The 18,643-nt window shown below is 34.4% G+C and overlaps 1 protein-coding gene across 2 annotated transcripts in view; it reads right to left on the bottom strand.

Annotated features, from left to right (window-relative positions):
* Positions 1-18,643, bottom strand: part of LOC6048806 (nephrin) — a 249,070-nt gene that overhangs the window by 16,977 nt on the left and 213,450 nt on the right. For both annotated transcript variants that reach the window (XM_038260505.1, XM_038260504.1), the window contains exons 8-13: positions 16,582-16,733; positions 13,044-13,194; positions 12,840-12,970; positions 6,733-6,886; positions 2,283-2,374; positions 1,785-2,199 (exon numbers count right to left, since the gene is read on the bottom strand). In XM_038260505.1, coding sequence (XP_038116433.1) covers positions 1,785-2,199; positions 2,283-2,374; positions 6,733-6,886; positions 12,840-12,970; positions 13,044-13,194; positions 16,582-16,733 — 1,095 coding nt within the window. The remainder of the gene's footprint in view (positions 1-1,784; positions 2,200-2,282; positions 2,375-6,732; positions 6,887-12,839; positions 12,971-13,043; positions 13,195-16,581; positions 16,734-18,643) is intronic.

Consider the following 18,643-nt stretch of genomic DNA (forward strand, 5'->3'; position numbering starts at 1 on the left):
GGACCAATCGGATTCAAACGTTATTTAGAACTTCCGAACTCTTGTCAAATGGACAAGGACCCAGCGCGTATATAGTTGATGGTGGTAACAGTATTCCTAATTCCAATCATAGCTCAACAAGTCGCGATGGCCTAGTGGTTAGCATTTTTGCTTACCAATCCAAAGGACGGGGGATCGAACCTCGACTCGAGCGACTTTGATTTTTCGTTCATGTTCAGAGTTTCAAGATTTATATTTCCTATACTTTCTCGTTGGGAGCAGATGGGAATCGAACCCAGGACCATTCGCTCACAAAGTGAACACCGTGACCAGTCAGCCACGGCCGCTCCTTATAAGCTATTCAGAAGTATGCATCAAAATTATATTTTTTTTGAAATTAAAACAAATATTTTCAGGAATGGATAATAATAATGAACACTTCTGGAGTTTTTTTTTTGAAAAGGTCCAGGTTTTTAGTTTTTGCTTTTTGGGTGTTTTTTAATACCCCTGACTCAAGGCGGTTTCAAAAACATCCAAAAAGCAAAAACTAGAAATTTGGTTTATTGGACCTTTTCAAAAAAAAAAAAAAAAAAAAACTCCAGACTTTTTAAAAAATAAAAAAACAACCGGAACTAACTCTGAATGGCTATATATTGAAAACGGAGCAATTAATCAAAACATATATAAAGTACTTTTCGATTGCAAATTTGATTTTACATTAAAAAATAAGGTCATACATTTTTAAGTACAAGATTTATTTTTATTACAAAAGCACTATTCTATTTAGAAAAAGTCAGAACTTGTCGGCAAAATTTTGGTCCGATTTTCAAATATTTACGTACCATTTTTGGATGAGCGGCTGTAAAAATTGCATGGAGACTTTTATGGGGGAACCAATGACACAAAATGGCTTCTTTGGTCATAGGAAGGGCCACCACAAAGTTAGAGCAATATCAAAAATATACTTAAACTTTTTTTAATGCGTTTTCAGGGAATTAAAAAAAAACATTTTTAACAATTAAAAAAATTGAAGGCATTTGGTTGAACCATTCCCAGGATATAGCTTTTTTAAGTTAACAGGTTATTTAAAAAAGTGATGGAAATATTTTTTTTGTTTTCTTTTTATGCTGAATTTTAAGATTGAGCTTCGTCATGCACACGAGATATATGTTCAGAGCCTTCACCACAAATTTCAATTTGGTCCATCTCATTTCGAGACATCGTGGCACTCGTAAATCAAATCAGTGTTCTTAAAAAAACTCTTACAAAGTTTGACAGTTTGCTTTGCGCCTAGAAAAAAATAGAGCTTAAATCGTCTCTTACTCAGTTTAATCATGAAATATTTTCATAAATCTTTCAGGAGTGATTGAAAATCATCTTTTAAGTGGATTTCATAAATTTTCTGTAATATAAAATTTTGTGATTTTCTACATTTCTACCTTAAACGGCATCAGAAATGAAACATTATTATTCAAAGCGAAACGCTACGAAAATAGAAATCGCAACAGTGAAGAATCATGGATCATGGCAGCGCAATGTTTCGATGCGAAAATTGTTATTTTAATCCAGTTAGTCGGAAACTACATTTCCACGAAGCATCCAGGAAATGTTGCAATTTAAGCCACTGATGAAGATTACCCTTTGGCCCAGAAATTGATACTATTATAGTCCATACCCAGCAGCAGCAGCACAAACCACAATCTCGCAAATGTTGAGTTGAGTTGAGTTGAGCTCAATCGCTCGCCCCGCCCCGGAGGCTAAAGGACATACAAATAATCCCATTGAACGCTGTATGGTGAACTCACCTGCCACCAGGATGTGATACAGGCAGTGGCCACTCTGGCCGTACGTGTTGGTGGCGGTGCAGGTGACGGTCCCGAAGCTGGTGAACGACTCGATCCGGTACATGTACAGCTGGCCGTCCACGGGGACCGGTTTCGGTGGCTGCTGTTGCCGTTCGAGCTTCCTGCGGACCATTTCCTCCAGGTTGGGCCCCACCAGCAGATTATGATTGCTGCCCGTGGATCCGGACGAGGAGGACTGCGATGAGTGATGATGGTGATGAGGGTGGGAAGACGAGGAGGAGTCCCCGTGGGAACCGTGCTCGGTCTCGGCCAGTGCCAGCTGGTGGTGCGATTCGGCCTCGATGTTCGAGTACGGCGGAAGCTCGAGCATGCTTTCCAATGAGTTATTAAATTGCCACCGGAACAGCAAGTTGGGCTGTGGGGGAAGACCGGAACGAAAGCGGTTTAGTATTAATGGTTGAGCAATTTACGAACATTTAATGTGAATAAATAAATTACCATCGGATTAGCGTCGATATCGCAAGTGATGTTAACTGTTTGCTTCACAGCAGCTCGTATTATTTGTGCTTCTGATTTGCAAACCGGTGGATCTGCAAAAGAGTGAAGAGAACGAAAACGAACGGATTGAGTGGGCCTCGCGCAGAGGATATTAAATGTACGCTTGGAGGATGCCATTACTCAGTAATGGGTGGGATGAAATCATCGTGTATGCATATCCCACTGAACCCACCGCCAACCTCCTGGACAAACGGACGAACAAATGAATGTGATGCGATGCGATGTGTGTGTGCGCTGGGGAAATGTATTCTGAACAAATTGGATGGAAATGGATGACGACGATGATGATGGTTGATGGGATCGGGTTTAGTGAGTGCTTTTTTGATTTCGAAATAACAGGTCCAATTCTGTATTTTTTTTTGCGTGTGTGGATATGACAGAATGATGAATTCCAGAGCGAGATGTGTATCGCACGTTCGGTATTGTTTGACAAAGGACGAAAATAAGCTTGACGAGAGGGAGGCCAAAAAAATGCTCCAGTTTTGGAAGGGCTTTGCTTTGGGTGGGCTTTGCGTGTTTGCTTTTTCCGACCTGCCCCAGGGTGATATGGATAGGTCGATAGGCGCGTAACTGAACGCACACAACAAACAGCAGAGCAATTTAATTTTTGTTGTAATTCAATCACTTTAAAGTCACTGATTGGATCGAAACCTTGGCTAAGTAAACATCAAATTTTGACGGGAGTTTTTCAACCATAATTCTACAGAATGAAATAATTTTCGTGACGTTGAGGCTGTATTTGAATTATTCCAACATGATTTCAATCTCTTTCCTCCTGCAGTATTTCAGTTTCGGTGAGTTGCAGCTGAGTAGTAAAATTTGTTTTCCAACATTTTTTTTTCAGGGAAATTTTGCGTACAAGTTTCTTTGGAAAGCATTTGAATTTAAAATCGGCTCAAAAAATCAAAGGCAATTTTGCCCTTTTTCCCATCGCTGCTATATACTTACAAATTTTAATGGAAATAGAAGTCCAATAAAAAAATAAATTGAAATGCATTTTCTCTATATTCGTGCTCGTTCGAAAATATCTCGATTTATTTTGTATTTCATTGTTCAGTACCCCAAAAAGTTGTTTGTCGCGAACAATATTTTTTGTTTGTTGTTTTTGTTTTGTTTAATTTCATTTGAAGAACCTACTGTTATCAAGCGGTTATTGAAAAGGAACAAGTTGCAAAATTGTACTTTCTATGAATTAAAATTAAGTTTCTCATAACGTTTTCGGGTGTAAAATTGAATTTGCAATCAAAAATAACTTAACCCAAACTCTAGACGGGCTTTGATCCGAAAAATCATTATAAATCAATTTTCAGACAATTGTTTATTTACAAAAAGCTTTTTTTTTAAATGTCGGCTTTGAAAAATTTGGTTTGTTTTATGCAACTTTGCCGATGCTCAAAAAATGTTTTGCGCTCACTGTGTTTTGAACTACTTTCTCAACATTTCTAGGCAAACTTAGTAACTCATCGCAAAACGAAGTATAAAATTGATTTCTGAAAAATGGATAATTTTCGGAACTTTGGTAACTTCAAAAGAGTTGTTGTATATAAGAAGAGGGTGGATCACTAGTGAGTAATATGATGATATGGTTATATGAAAAAACAAAGTTTTTTGGATTTTTATTTTTTTAAATTTCACTATTAACGCTGTACTGAAACTGGAAGGTGCTACTCTATTCGGAAAAGTTGTAGAGCTCCTTTCAGAGCATCCGAATATGATTTTTGCGCGATGTGAGGATTAAACCAATCGTTCCCCCAAAAGTATCTGAAAATTTTCTGTGCTGCAAAATCGATTTTTATGTTACACTATAGTAGGTCACGTTTAGGATGTTCTAAAAATTCTAACTTTCAAGAATTTATTTTTATCTAGAGAGTTGTTAGAGAGAGTTGCAAGACACTTATTTTTCAAGCAATCTACGCCTTTGAGGACTTATTTTGACAATTTAACATTTCCGTTTTAGAAAAAATAATTTCGGACTTGACAATCAAAAACATGAGAGTAGTTTTTGATTGTCAAGTCCGAAATTAATTTTTCTAAAACGGAAATGTTAAATTGTCAAAATAAGTTCTCAAAGGCGTAGATTGCTTAAAAAATTAGTGGCAATTTTGAAGTTAAACTAATGTTAAAAAGCACAAGCCAAATTTTATGTGAGATGTATTACAACAAATAATGCAATCTCAGGGGTTTTTTTCAATCTAAATTCTGAAATTCTTAATGCATTATATTCAGAGAAAAGTGCAAAGGAACATCTTAACAAAATTCTAAACTTTTGAAACAAAATATAATATTTTAGTCATATTTAGGATTTTTTACAGAATCATAAGATTTTTTTCCTAATTTCTAGAAAAGAAAAAAAAATCCGGAAATATTCCTGGAAAGTAAGATTTTCTAAAACACTATGTTAAACAACCATCCTAATTGTCAACCAAAGTTCCAAACTTCAACTAAAAAAAAAACAATTTTCCTCTTAATTTTGCGTTTAAAATCACTGTGTATGGTTAAATTATGTAACAAAAATATGAAACACAGTTCAAAAAATCGAAAAAGTTACTGAAAAATGTGTAAAAAAGAGCAAATTAGCAAAAGGCTTTTGGCTGTAGAATATACCAAGTTTTTAGGAATCAGCAACAAAAACTAAACTAAACGCAAAAAAAAAAACATGAAACAAGAAAAAATAAAATTTGTCGTAGATTGCGGGAAAATACAGATTAGAAAGACAAAAAACTGCTGTAAAGGGCTAATTATTTTTTTAAATGTTATCGTTATAAAGTCATAAGCAATTTAAGGAAAACTTTTCGAAAAGAATGTATTTTATTGTTTTAAAAATATTGTTTCGTCCATCATTGAAAAAAAAAAAACAAAAATTTAATAGCTAAGAAAATTCTCTATGAGCAATTCTCCGCCAACTCACACGAAATCGGGAATCAACCCCTCTTCGACCCCTTTAAATAATTATTATTTACTATTTTTTGTTATAAAAATCCAAAGTCTGAATTTTTGTAAGAAAACAGTGATGTAAATAACATTTTAAACTAGTGCAGTTGTTTTGCAATAAAAAGTTGCAGTTGCCGACTTGGCGAAAAAATTATAGCGAAAAAAAAACTTTATGCGGTACTGTACATCGAAAATCAACCAAAATTCAAAAGATTTTTTGCTAAATCCTAACATTCTATAATGATTTCAATGCAAGGGAATGTATTTAAAATTGATTCCGTTTATTGCACTTAAATTTTTAAATTTTGAAATTTTTTTGAAAAAAAAAATACTTGATTTTACGGACAAATACATTTGGATCCGAAAAATTGTTCTCAATGATAAAATGGCCACTCTGGGTTATTTTGGATTCGAAAAGTACATTAAATTTCCATAACATTAAATTTGCCAAACAATCTTTCCGTTGAGTAACAAAAAATGGCATAATTTTGGGAACATACAATGAACCCATTTTTTCTGAAAAACTTCTGATCATATCTTCTCAAACCACGGATTTTTGAAAAAAAAATATAGCAAATATTCAAAGCATTTATTTTTAAAATTGAACGGATATTTTTATAGAGGAGCCAGGGAAGTTAAATGATTCATTTGGATACAAAAAATCGTTATAAAAAGTTTGATCCAAATAAATATATACCTAGCATAAAATCGATTTGCGGTAACCTACTGATTTTCCCGGACACTGTTTTACCCAGGGAAAACTACTTTTTAATTCAACAAAACCTCTGTAACCGTAACCTAAATTCGAACTCAAAATCCAAACCACCGAGCTCCCGTAAACTTTCGAACAAGTTTGCGGTTCTGTAACCAGTGAATCCAATCATTTTCGTGTGTCCTTCTCCGTAATTTAGATACGGGTTTGGATTCTTGGAAGGTGCCGCCGGTACTCACAGGTATGTTATCAAATTCTGCCAAATGTTGACTCATCACAAAAAACTCGACCTTCCATCGGCTTCCAGCATTAAAGCCGACACGTGACCCCCTTCTCGTGCTTTTCATCGTGAAATTATGACGCACGTTAGCGTCGAGTTCCCGATCTGACTGACGTCTGTCGGGCCACCTGTTCTCATCATCATCGTCATCATCACGACGCTTCGATTTTACCCCTCGCGGGCTCCGTGTCCGGTAGGTGTGACTCCTCTGGTTGCCGGTTTCGGGATACGGTGCGCCACGTGGGAATTCCGTGTAGTGACGAAAACACCTCCCGGGCCAACAATAACGAGTTTGTGTGCGTGTGTGTGCGTGTGTGTGTGTGTTTGTGTGGCCTTGTGACCAACATGTGTATATGCATGATTGATTATTGTGATTGCGTCCTTTTGCCGGAAGTTGCCGGTTGGCGGGGGTGGAGCTGGAGTGTATTGAACAGGTAGACAGGGCAGGGCAGGTGGGGAATAATTACATTTGATATCCAAATACAGTTGATTGCTGGTGACGGTCCCGAGTGTGTTGGCCGCCTTGCACATGTACTCGCCGTGGGTCGCCTTCGTGATGCTCTGCAGGACCAGCGTCTGATTGGAGATGATTATGCCGCGCGCTGATTGAAGCAGTTTGTTCTGGAATTAAATTTGAATTATAATGTGCCGTCTTGGTGGTGGTGGGTGGGGGCGAGAGAGAGAAAGAGAGAGAGAGCTGCGGAAACCTTCAGGTGGAGCCCATTCCAAATATGCGATGAAAAAAGCAGGTATGCTGCTGTTGTGTTCCACCCTCCCCCAAAATGAAAAGTTATTCGTTTGGGTCAGAGCACAAAATAAACATAATTCAACTTGTTCCGTTTGCCGAATACTTTTTTTCTGCTACCTCGTTCCTTTGGGAAATTTGGAACGATCTACAACATGCACACACACAAGTCTTGGGGAAAAGAAGGAGGAGTGCAAAAGTTACTCTTGTGCTTGCAGCAAATATGACTGATCAAGATAAATTGTGATTATTTGGTTCGCTTTGCTGATGAGATTTTTTTTTTTCATCTCGTTTGCATTTTTTAGTTAGAGTTGATAAGTTTACAAGCAGTCTGTATCCAGCATAAAATCTGCAGGATCGTGTACAATTGGATTTATGCTTGGAACACGCACATTCTTTTGAATCGAATCTTGTATTTTACCAGAAATAATTTTGTTTTGGTTAACTTGGTGGTATTTTTTTTTTGTCGAAAGAGGTAAGTTTTTTATTATAAAATTGAATGCTAGAACTAAAAATGAAACAAGTTTTGTCAATATGATGTATGTGGAACAAGTATTGGACACATGCCAGCTTGTGTGAATTAGGCTTGACCAATTTTGTCTACGCTGTATTTTTTTTTTTGGGAGCATTTTTTTTTGTCTTTCTTTTTTTCCTCATTTCCTAATTCTCTGCGAAATCGTCATATTTCAGGCATTTTAAAGTTTAATATTGTTTCATATGGCTCAAACTTTTCAAGTGCCTTTCCTATACCCAAAGAAGCATTTTTTTTGTAATTGGTTCACCCATTGAAGGCTCCATGCAATTTTGACAGTTCCCGATCAGATGGAAATAACTTGGAAATAACATTTTTTGATCTTTGAAAATACTTGGCCAATAACATTTTATGTTATCCATAACAAGATTTGTTATTCGTCGTTATGAATTTTTTGTTATTGGATTGTTATTGTAATAACAGCCTAATAATATTTTTAGTTTTTATTCAAACAAATCTATGTTATTATTTTTTGTTATTTTAACAACTAATCCGATCATCCCAATAACAGTTGGAGGTATTCTTTCATTACCAAAAAAGGTATTCCGAAGTTGTTTTGGCTTCCAATCAATATCAGACCAATAACACATTTTGTTATGATAACATAATATGTTATTCAACTCTTATTCAAAAAATGATTTTTCAAGAAGAATCCATAACACTTTCTGTTATTTTAACAGTATTTGTTATTGAAATGGCGTGAATTTAGTTATTATCGTCTGTTCGGGTTCTCCATACAAAAATGGTAGATAAATATTCATGACTTTGTATCTCTTGACGAAATTTGCTGATCGGTTTGTTGTCTTAGGCAAATTTGTGTAGAGGGTGACGATTCTCGAGATTTTCAATTTCCTGGGAATCGAGAGATGAACTTGGGGTTTTTTTACTACGCCAACAGTATCCAAAATTTAAAATGAAAAGTAATAAATTTGTTTCTTTTAAATGAGTTCAGTTACTGATAATTCATACTAATTGTATGAAACGTTAATTTAAGCAGCCTCATTGTTTTGAGGAACAATATTAAACTTTTGATTTTTTTTCTGAATCTGCAAAAACAAAATCGTTTCTTGAGTTTTTTAAGACTCAAAATTGTAGTTTGAAATATTTACGAATCTTAATTCGCACTGAGTGATTTTTCAAAAGGTTCACAAACATGTTATAAGATTTTTGTAAAAAATAACTAATATAGCTTATATATAATTTCCCATTATCGGGAATTTTGCAATATGATAAACAATGACTCAAAACAACAAATTAAATGGTTTTTTTTTTGTAATTTTTAAGTTCAACATTAAATATTCATTGAAGAAATATTTCTAGTTATCAGGAAAACCCAAATGTTCACAAAAAAAAAAACTAGATTGGATTGCTATGCTCAAGGAAAGATATGGAAATTAATCTTAACTTGAAAAAGCTTTTCCCTTTTACAAATAATTAGAAAATAGTAGTTTATGCAACAAGTTGCAAAAAGAGGATTTTTTCAGCACGAGTCGTACATTTATCCAACGAGGTTCACCGAGTTGGATAAATACGAAGAGTGCTGAAAAAATCAAGTTTTGCAACGAGTTCCATACAACATTTTTTGCAATTCCAAAAAACACACACTGAGTGAAATTTTATGTCAAATTTTCATATATTTTGTCAATAAATCGTTTAAATCAAAAAAATGTTACTTTTCAAAACAAGTGCTGAAAAGTTCAACTTTTCAGCACCCATTTGAGTGCTGAAAAGTAGAACTTTTCAGCATTTATTTTGAAAAGTGTTGCTATTCGATTCTGTTATTTTTGGTACAGAAAAGTAGGCTATTTCGTCGTTCAAGAATGACAGGAAAAGTAAGTAGTTTCACGACGGTATTGCAAAAAAAATATTTGAAAATAAAACATTTAATTTCATATCTGGGGTGTAACTGCTAAATAATTTTTAAGGTAAATTTTGGAGTCCACCTTTTTTTGGCTTCTCTAAATTACAGTTATTGAAATTTTTGACAAGCTAAAATTTACACTTTCTGAATGAAAAGATTAGAGAAACATTGGTTTATTCGAACTTGAACATCGAACATTGGACATTCAATGTTCTTAACAATTTTGAATTTTTCAAATGTTTTTTTTCTGATTAGTTTATATAATTTTGCTTCGATATTTATAAGTTTAAATTTCCCGGGAGTCTCGACCGAATTTCCCGGGAATCGAGAGGTCCAAAAATTATCAATTTCCCGTTTCCTCTTGTTGTGGGTGCACAAGATCCTCTGTAATTACTCTTAGCTTTAAGCAAAATGCAATTACAAAAGCCGATTCGGTCCTAACCAGGTCCCAGCACCGAAAAGGACCTAATAAGTCCTATTTTTAATATTTTTTAAATCCCTGGAATTCTCGGGATCTGGGGAATTTTTGAAACAGAAAAAATCTATGTTTTTCATTTTATTTGTTATGTTTTTCTAGCTTAAAATCATAGAAATACTCAATACCATTGATTGGTGTGAAAATACACTTCAAGCTTAAAAAGAAATTAAACATGTTTTTTTTTGTTTGTTGTACCTTAGATTTAAAATAAATTTTTAGTCAACTGTGTTTCAATTGAATAAGTCATATTAAATAGGCATGTTATTTGCTTTATTTTATTTGTTTTTAGATGACATGACTAGCTTATTATAGTCTATTCTTTATTTTTTTTCTTATTATAGTCTATTCTAAGCATATTCATAATTTCATGTTATATAATAAACATATTTTAAGTCACTAACACCAACTGGGGAAATCAGGACTACAGTCTGAATAGGTACAGGAGATTTTAGAACAATAAAGTTGGAAATTGAAATGCTGATTTTGTTGTAATGTTCTGTTTTCACCGATATCAATAGAAAAAAAAAACAAAGCACTATGCAAAAAATTGGCTTGAACAGCTGTGTTAATTCCCTGGTGCCAGATGAAAAATAATTTAACATGATATTTTATTTCAAAATTAAGATTATTAATATCCGTAAATATATTACCCAGTCTTTTTTTAAATGTATCATATAAATAGAAAATATTAAAACCGGTTGGGAGGACCTGTACACTTAAATTATAACAATTTACCACAATTAGCCAAATATACCAAATACAATTTTTAATGCTTCAAAATTACTATCGATTACTTTCTTTTCATCTTTATATAAATCCGCAATCTGAATTTCCAGACCTTTTCAAATCCTGAAATTCCCGGGACAAAATATAAAAATTCCCGCGATTCAAGAATTCCCGATTTTGACTATTCATAACAAATTGGTATTCGAAAAAAATGCCGATTTTGAAATAGAGTTTTATTTATGAAAAAAATATTTCTGAAAATCCATTTTTTTAATTTTTGAAACTTTTTTGCATGTTTTAGGGGACAACAAACCATGACATTTAAACCGTATAAAATGGACAAAAATGTTTCTGGCGATATATGATTTATTTTTATGAAAGTTGTGTTTTTGGAATAATTGAAATTTACCTCGGACTCAAAAAATACTACAATTTGAATTTAAATCAAATTTGCATTCGAAAAGTACCTTACAGATTTTTTGAAAAAGTGCTCCGTTTTGAAGATAAAGCCACTTAAAATGGCATTTTGACTAAAAATGCCAGTTTCTCGATTTTTGAATATTTTTTTTTCGAAAAGTTGAGAAAATTTCCTAACAAATATTCCAAGAGACATTGAAGATTGGATCTTTAGTTGCTGAAATAGAGCGAAAAAAATGAAAAGGAAACGAGAAAACTTAAGTTTTTTCAGTCTAATCCAAACAGACTTTAATTTGAAGAGTTTGGAAGCAAGACTTACATTTAAAAAAGGCTAAATATTCAATATTACGCCCTTTTATAAGGCCGTTGCAAATATTTTTCAAAGCTTATGTCACCCCCCCCGCCCCCTTGAAAATTGGTCTGAAAAATCAGGGGGAAAAAAAAATATTTTTCCAAAAAACTTAAAAATTTCCATGAAAATAGAAGTCAAATCAACGGAAAACAATCTAAAATGCATTTTTCTGCATTGATAATCATACATATTTAGCATGTTTGGGCTTGTTTGAAAATGTTTTGAATTTTTACATTTTTATTTGTTTGAAAGGGCTCAACCCGCATAAAAAAGTACCATATAAAAACTTTTTTTCATATGGTAATTGAACTTTAAACTATATTGTTACTACCATTTCCAAAAATGTTTGACTACTATTTTAAAAATGGTATTTATATGGTTGGCATGAATTTTTACTATCTCACAAATGGTTTAACCATCTGGCATAAGGGTGGTTAGCAATGGTAACCTTAAAAAACTCAGTACTATTTTCGTCAAAAAACTGTTTGTTGTATGGTAAATAAATGGTTTAAGTACTATTTGGCAAAAAGTAACCTTAAATCAAACAGTTCACAAATAGTTTAATATAGTTAAATTTTAATTTTGGGAAATTGAAAAAACGATTTCACAAATAGTTACCATTTCTCAAACTGTCATTGTATGATCCAATATGGTAATCAAATGGTAATTTTTTATCCGGGAACCCACAATCAACTATTAGAATAACAGTTACTTAACCCTCTACTGGCCATTTTTTTTCGAAAATTTCATTTTTCCCGTATTCAGGAGGTCATTTTGAGCAACTTTTGTTTTACGAAAAATTTTACTTCTCTTATTTTATGTTTTTCTTGTTTCATTTTAAGTATTTTAATTTGCATTTATCTTGTTTAGTTTTTTTTTGTTTTAGGTAGTATTTGGCCTATTTTACCACCTCCTATCATTTTGCCTATCTAATTTTTTCATGTTTTTACAGTCACTTTTTTGCTTGTTATTCGCATTTCCAGCTATAAAATGGCACCAATACCACATAAATTGTAAAAAAATGCGGAGAGGGATAGTCTGGGACACTAGAAAAAAATACTGCATACTTCGTTTTATTTTTTAATATAGAAAATGTTTATAAAAACGCAGTCAAAGTCCTAATTTTTTTTTCATTTTTAAAAACATTGGCAAAGTCGCATAAAACAAGTAAAACTTCTAACCCATAAATTTTCTAAAATTTTAAGAGTTCTTCTTTTCAATGAACTTGAAATATCAAAAATTGGCTTTTAGTGATTTTTTGTGATCTTTTAAATCGAAGCCCGTCTAAAGGCGGGGTTGGGTTGTAGAGGGTTAATTCCTATACAAGCTTTTAGGCCAAAATTCGTAAAAGCCAACCAACACCACGGACTAAACGTTTCTTCAGCTCACGTGCGTTCCACTCTACTTCCTATACCCCGCAGGAAAATCCACCCTCCCTCCCTCCGTTCGCAGCATGAACTTACATTATGGAACCATTCGATCTTCTTCGCCGGTGGGTTCGCTTTGATGTCACACTCCAGGTACACGTCCGAACCCTCCATCAGGTTCTGCGAGTTGAGCGGCGCTCCGAGCGAAAGCGAAATAACCGGTACATCTGTAACGACAGGATAAAGTTGGGGTTAGTGTGGAGGGTAAAACGAGGTCACATGTATGTAGTAGGTACGTACGCTTAACGTCCAACACGCGGGAATCCTTGAGGACGATCGTTGGTCCGCCGAATTCATTATAGCTAATTGAGCATGTAATTGATTTTTCATTATCTTCCGGTCCGGGCACGAACACCAGCTCCGACACGGTCACGTTCCCATCGTTGGATGTCTGATTGGGAGGGGAAAGGGAAAGGGAAGAAAGAGAAAGAAGACTGATTAGAGTGTTGGCCCTAAAATGAGGCAATTATATTTTTGGTACGTGTGTGTATGGCACTGCGTGTGTGTGGGAATGCTGCTGAATTCTGTTGAGTAAGAATATTTGCTCAATTAATTAGCGCCTGACGTTTGCCAGCTCTAACTTATTGGATTATAATTTGCTGGATAATGAATGAGTAGGAGTTGGCACGTGGCAGTGATAGACTCTATATTTATTCTGGATTTGATTGTTTTAGTATGAGATAGAGTTGTACAAGGAATTAGCAAAGTTTTATTAGAATTCTTGGAAAGAATTTATTGCTTAGTGTGTTTGATATGTTGATTTGCCGCTGATGGTCACAGTTTATTTTACTGCGCTGAAATATTGATATTTTTAGCATTTTGTAAAGCAGTGGAAACATGATATTTGAGTAAAAAATGTATCAACTTTCTATTTTTTTTTTAAATTAGGTTTGAAAATAATAGTGGTGTAACATATTTACTTAGGATTAATTCCAGCATTTTTTCCGAGATTTTTATATTTTTTGATGTGAATCAAAACTGGTCCATCCTTTCCTTATGTCAAAAATATCACTTTGCCCAATTAGTTTTTCCATACAAGGCTCCATGAAATTTTGCGGGCAGGCCAAACAAAATGGTCATGCTAATATTCGAAAATCTTGAGAAGGGATTTTCTTATCGATTTCAAGTCTTCGGCAAAGTTGTAAGTTATGATTAGGACTTAAAAAAATAGGTACACGGTAAAAATCTAAATTTTTTCACGTACTTTTTATCGATGAAAGTTGAATCCCCATAATAATTTTGTCTTGATTTTTTTGAATTTCTTGATATCTTTAAGAGGACTTAAAATGCATTGTTTGAGTTAGATTTTAAAAGGGGAAATATACACAATTTGTCACACTAAGCCTTTGAAATATTCTCATAACTTTTGCAGTTTTCTGTTATTCAAGCAAAATTTCCGGGTTCCGGGTCGCCGGTTCGAATCCCGCGGCGGGCGCTCTAAAATTCATTGTGTAAATACGGGTATTCGGCGCCGTCGCTCCGTGCCATACTTTCATACACTTAGGAGCCCAGGGCGGCGAAGTCCTTGTAGATAAAAGGAAGACACTAGTGGTTGGTACTAGCAATGGTGGCCGACAACTATAAAGTCAACTTCGTTTTTTTTTTCGGGTACATCAACAAGGTAGAGTTGTCAAAAACAAATTATGAGAACTGTTAATCATGATCAAAGTTCTGTTCGGTTAATGAAAATGGTCCGGTATATTTCCTCTAAGGTGCAAAATTTGATACCGACGTAACACATCTTTGTAAAAAAAATTGTGAATATATTGTCAAACGAAATTTCAAAAATCAAATCAAAAGATTTGAAGAAATTAAATTTGAAATTGAAAATTACCACATATTTTTTTAAATTATAGTGCACATATATCTAATTATATCTAAAGGCGAAAATGTTTTTTTTTTGTAATTTAAAAATAATTTATGAAGGAAAAGCACCTCCAAGCATCTCCAAAAAATATTTACGAAATGCTGAGAATATTTCCAAAATAAATTGCGAATTGAATTGTTGATCGAACTGTCAATTATAAAAAAAAATTGCATAAAATTTCCTACTCTTTTTAATAAAAATAAACAATATTTTAAAATATAGCTCAACACAAGAAAATTTCAAAAGAACTGATAAAAAATATTCTTGATAATAAAATTTCGTAATAATTTTGATTGGATAGAGCAGAAAATCTCACAAAATTTTGATTTTTTAATTTTGGAAATCAGACCACCAATTTCTGAGATTTCAGTAAAACGAAACTATTGGCACTACGCCCCCCGGGGCATGGCCTTCCTCTAACGTGGGATTTCTGCTCCAGCGCCTCTGACGAGACAGGAGAAACCGGGACCGACGTTTTACTTCACCATCCGATAGAAGCTCAGTGGATAAGGCGGGAATCGAACCCGCGTCTCATAGCATCATCGGGATCGGCAGCCGAAGCCGCTACCCCTGCGCCACGAGACCCACAAGAGAGATTTCAGTAATGGAGGTCAAATTGAGTGACACTTTTACAATCTTTGCGTGGCCTTGTCTCAGCAACCAGAGGCAGTATCAACAAAGTTCAAAAGTTGATAATTTTATCAGCTCTTCGATTTTTTTTCAGAAATGTTACAAAAACTGAAAAACTTTGATTAAAAAAAGTTCGTAATTTTTTTTTTACTTTTCCCAAGATTTTGTTTTATTTGACAATTTGAGAGTCAAAGATTTTTGACATATTCTGGATTTTTTTTTGAAAAATTGGCTTATAATGTTCTCTAAATTATATGAAAAAAAAAAACTGATTTTTGAAAATCAATTTCAAGTGACAAAAAGTTATCTTAGTAATCACAAAATAAAATTTTCACTTTATTAAATTTTTCGGTGTAAAAAAATCATTCAAAAGATACAGATTTCTGAATTATCATATACCATTTATGAATGGATAGCTGCCAAATTTGTAAGGAAAATTATATGGACAAATCATCAGCAAATTGGCTTCTTTGGGTAAACGGAAGGCACTCACAATGTTTCAGCCTCTTATAAAAACACAATAAATAAAATTTTATTTAATATTGATAACAATATTAAATATGTGTACTTCATTCATACAATGTAATTTAGGTGAAAAGCTCTTTTTTGAAACGATAAATAATTGTTAAAAAATACCGTCTAAAGATTCTTTTATTGTTAATTTTCATCCAGATGTATCAACTTAAAAAACCAAATTATGTTGAAATAAGTGCACGGAATTTTGAGGAGATGTTTATAACAACATTCTTTTGTGCTGTACTTTATTTTTCGCATTTTTTTTGAACTGAAATTCAAGGCCAAAGTGCTAGTAGGTCGAAAATGACATAATAACACGCATTGCATATATGTTTTTTCTGCATAAATGTTTCTGTAGACTGCAAGACATTGTAATTTAAGTTAAATTTGATTTATATTAGATTAAGTCGCATTGAAGTTTTCCTCAGTAATAATAATTAATTATTATTCTAGACTGTTTTCCAATTAACCTTTCTACAAAATCTTTGCATTTGTAAGGAGTTTATCAATCAAATTTTATGCCAAAACGAGGTCCCAACTCTAACCTGATCCATAACTGCCAGCGCCTTGAGCTTATTACCACCAACAGCGCGCCTCCATCACCATAAATCTTCATCAGCTCAAAACAACCAGGCGTCTCCCTCGAATTGAACTTGTCTGTTCCTCCCCGAATTCCCCATTGTGCTACAAGTGTTGTAGTGTTACCCTTTGCCCCACATGAACCGAGCAGAAGCAGCACGCTTCTGATTAATTATTTCAACTCACCGTTTGCGACGAGCCCCGGATGATGGATGTGCCCTTGGTCCAGGAGATGCTCGGCGCGGGTCGGCTTCCGGCCGTCAGACAGGATACCTGCGTCTTGATGCCGGCCGTCAACGTGTCCCGGAGGCCCTGCATCGTGATGAACAGCGGTGGCACTGGAAAGAGAGAAGAGAGAAAGCAGGTCAATTGAGGGTTGCGTTGATGGGTTTGGTACCAAGGGGGGGAGGGGGGGGAGGGACGAGGAATTCAATGAAACATTAATTGACACGATTGAGGTCCTTCCCCCCCCCCTTTAGGCTCGACGGTTTTGGGCCTGGAAATGGTTTTACGGCTCACGTGTCAACCCGGCGTTCGATATCTTTGCGCCGTAACAGGATTATCGAAATTACGAGAGGGATTTTGCGACACGATGTACAGCTCAATTCCGGAGCTTTGCAGTATTCGGGGGAGGTTAGTTTGGGCGGAGAAGGAGGGAGGGGGTGATTTAAAGGTCGTTGACGGTGGAAGAACATTACAAGCAATGGTCGTGTTGTAACCGTGTAATGCTCGGGGGAGATTAAACCGTACCCTGTTATGGGGCAAGTGTTTTAATAAAACGGGAAAAACGGGCACGCAAATGTCGTAAAGTTTAACGGCCGTCGGTTTAATCATCCTGGCCCTGGCTTGGCTTTGAGGGTAGTGTTGTTGTTTTTTTTTCTAGCGTAGTTTTACCTGTTTTTCTTTTTTACTACACTTTTTTTCTGACGGCTAAGGGAGCAACCAAGCAGATGCACGGTTCTAAAGGTCGCATATTTGTCTTGATTATCTAGGAATTTAACCTTCAACCGGTGCGCCACCGGTGTCGTTTAGCGGTTCGGAAAGCAGGTTAACGAGGTATGCCGAATCGCTAACATAGTTGCGTTGCATTACGGGGCAACATGCTTGTGGAGCTTCAAAATGAAGCAATTTTGTGCTTTATCATAATGAGCTGACATGATTTTTAATCTGGGTTGGAAACATTAAAAAAAAGAATCGATTCCGATGAAATGATAATTGAATAAACTTGTTTGTATCATTAAATTATAAGTCTATTACTAAAGTATTACTTATCACCAGAACAGCACAGACTAAAAAAAAAAAAAAAACAAAAAAGTTCGACAGGTGATTTATTATGGTAGAGAGCACTTTTTGAAAATGACATGGAAATTTCAAAAGTTTAATGCTACTTATATGAAATGATCATTTTCAACATTGTTAACATAAGATGTCAAAAAAAAAGTGTCCACGTGGTTTGTGGATAGTCCTTAATATGCCAAATTGATGTTGATAAATGCCGAACCCAGGCAGACGGTAATAACAAAATTCATGCCATTTCAATAACAAATACTGTTAAAATAACAGAAATTGTTATGGATTCTTCCTGAAAAATCAATTTTTGCATAAGACTTCAATAACATTTTATGTTATCATAACAAAATTTGTTATTGGTCTGATATTGATTGAAAGCCAAAACAACTTTGGAATAACATTTTTTTGTTATGGAAGAATACCTCCGACTGTTATTGGGATGATCGGATTAGTTATTAAAATAACAAAAAATAATAACAAAGATTTGTTCGAAGAATACCTAAAAGTGTTATTAGTCTGTTATTACAATAACAATCCAATAACAAAAAAATCATAACGACGAATAACAAATCTTGTTATAAATAACTTAAAATGTTATTGGCCTAGTATTTTCAAATATCAAAAAATGTTATTCCCACGTTATTTCTGTCTGCTCGGGAATACAAATGTTAATGCTTTAGGGACCATCTTTTTCCTTTATTGGAAATCTCAATCTCACCTCCACCATAAAATCAAAAAAATCCCGGGATTCGGGAAATCCCTGTTGTGGAAAATTCCCGGGATGGACGCACTATTTTTAACTGCCTTAGAGTTTTTTTTATTTTCACAAAATACCGTATTTTATGAAAATAAGATTAAAACATTTGCATGCATTTTCACGGTTTTAGAGTTTTGTTTTATGAAATTCTAAAATTTTCACAAAACACCGCATTTTTGAAATTTTTTAAAAAATTTATAA

This window comes from Culex quinquefasciatus, chromosome 3 (assembly GCF_015732765.1).
Source record: "Culex quinquefasciatus strain JHB chromosome 3, VPISU_Cqui_1.0_pri_paternal, whole genome shotgun sequence".
Taxonomy (NCBI): Eukaryota; Metazoa; Arthropoda; class Insecta; order Diptera; family Culicidae; genus Culex; species Culex quinquefasciatus.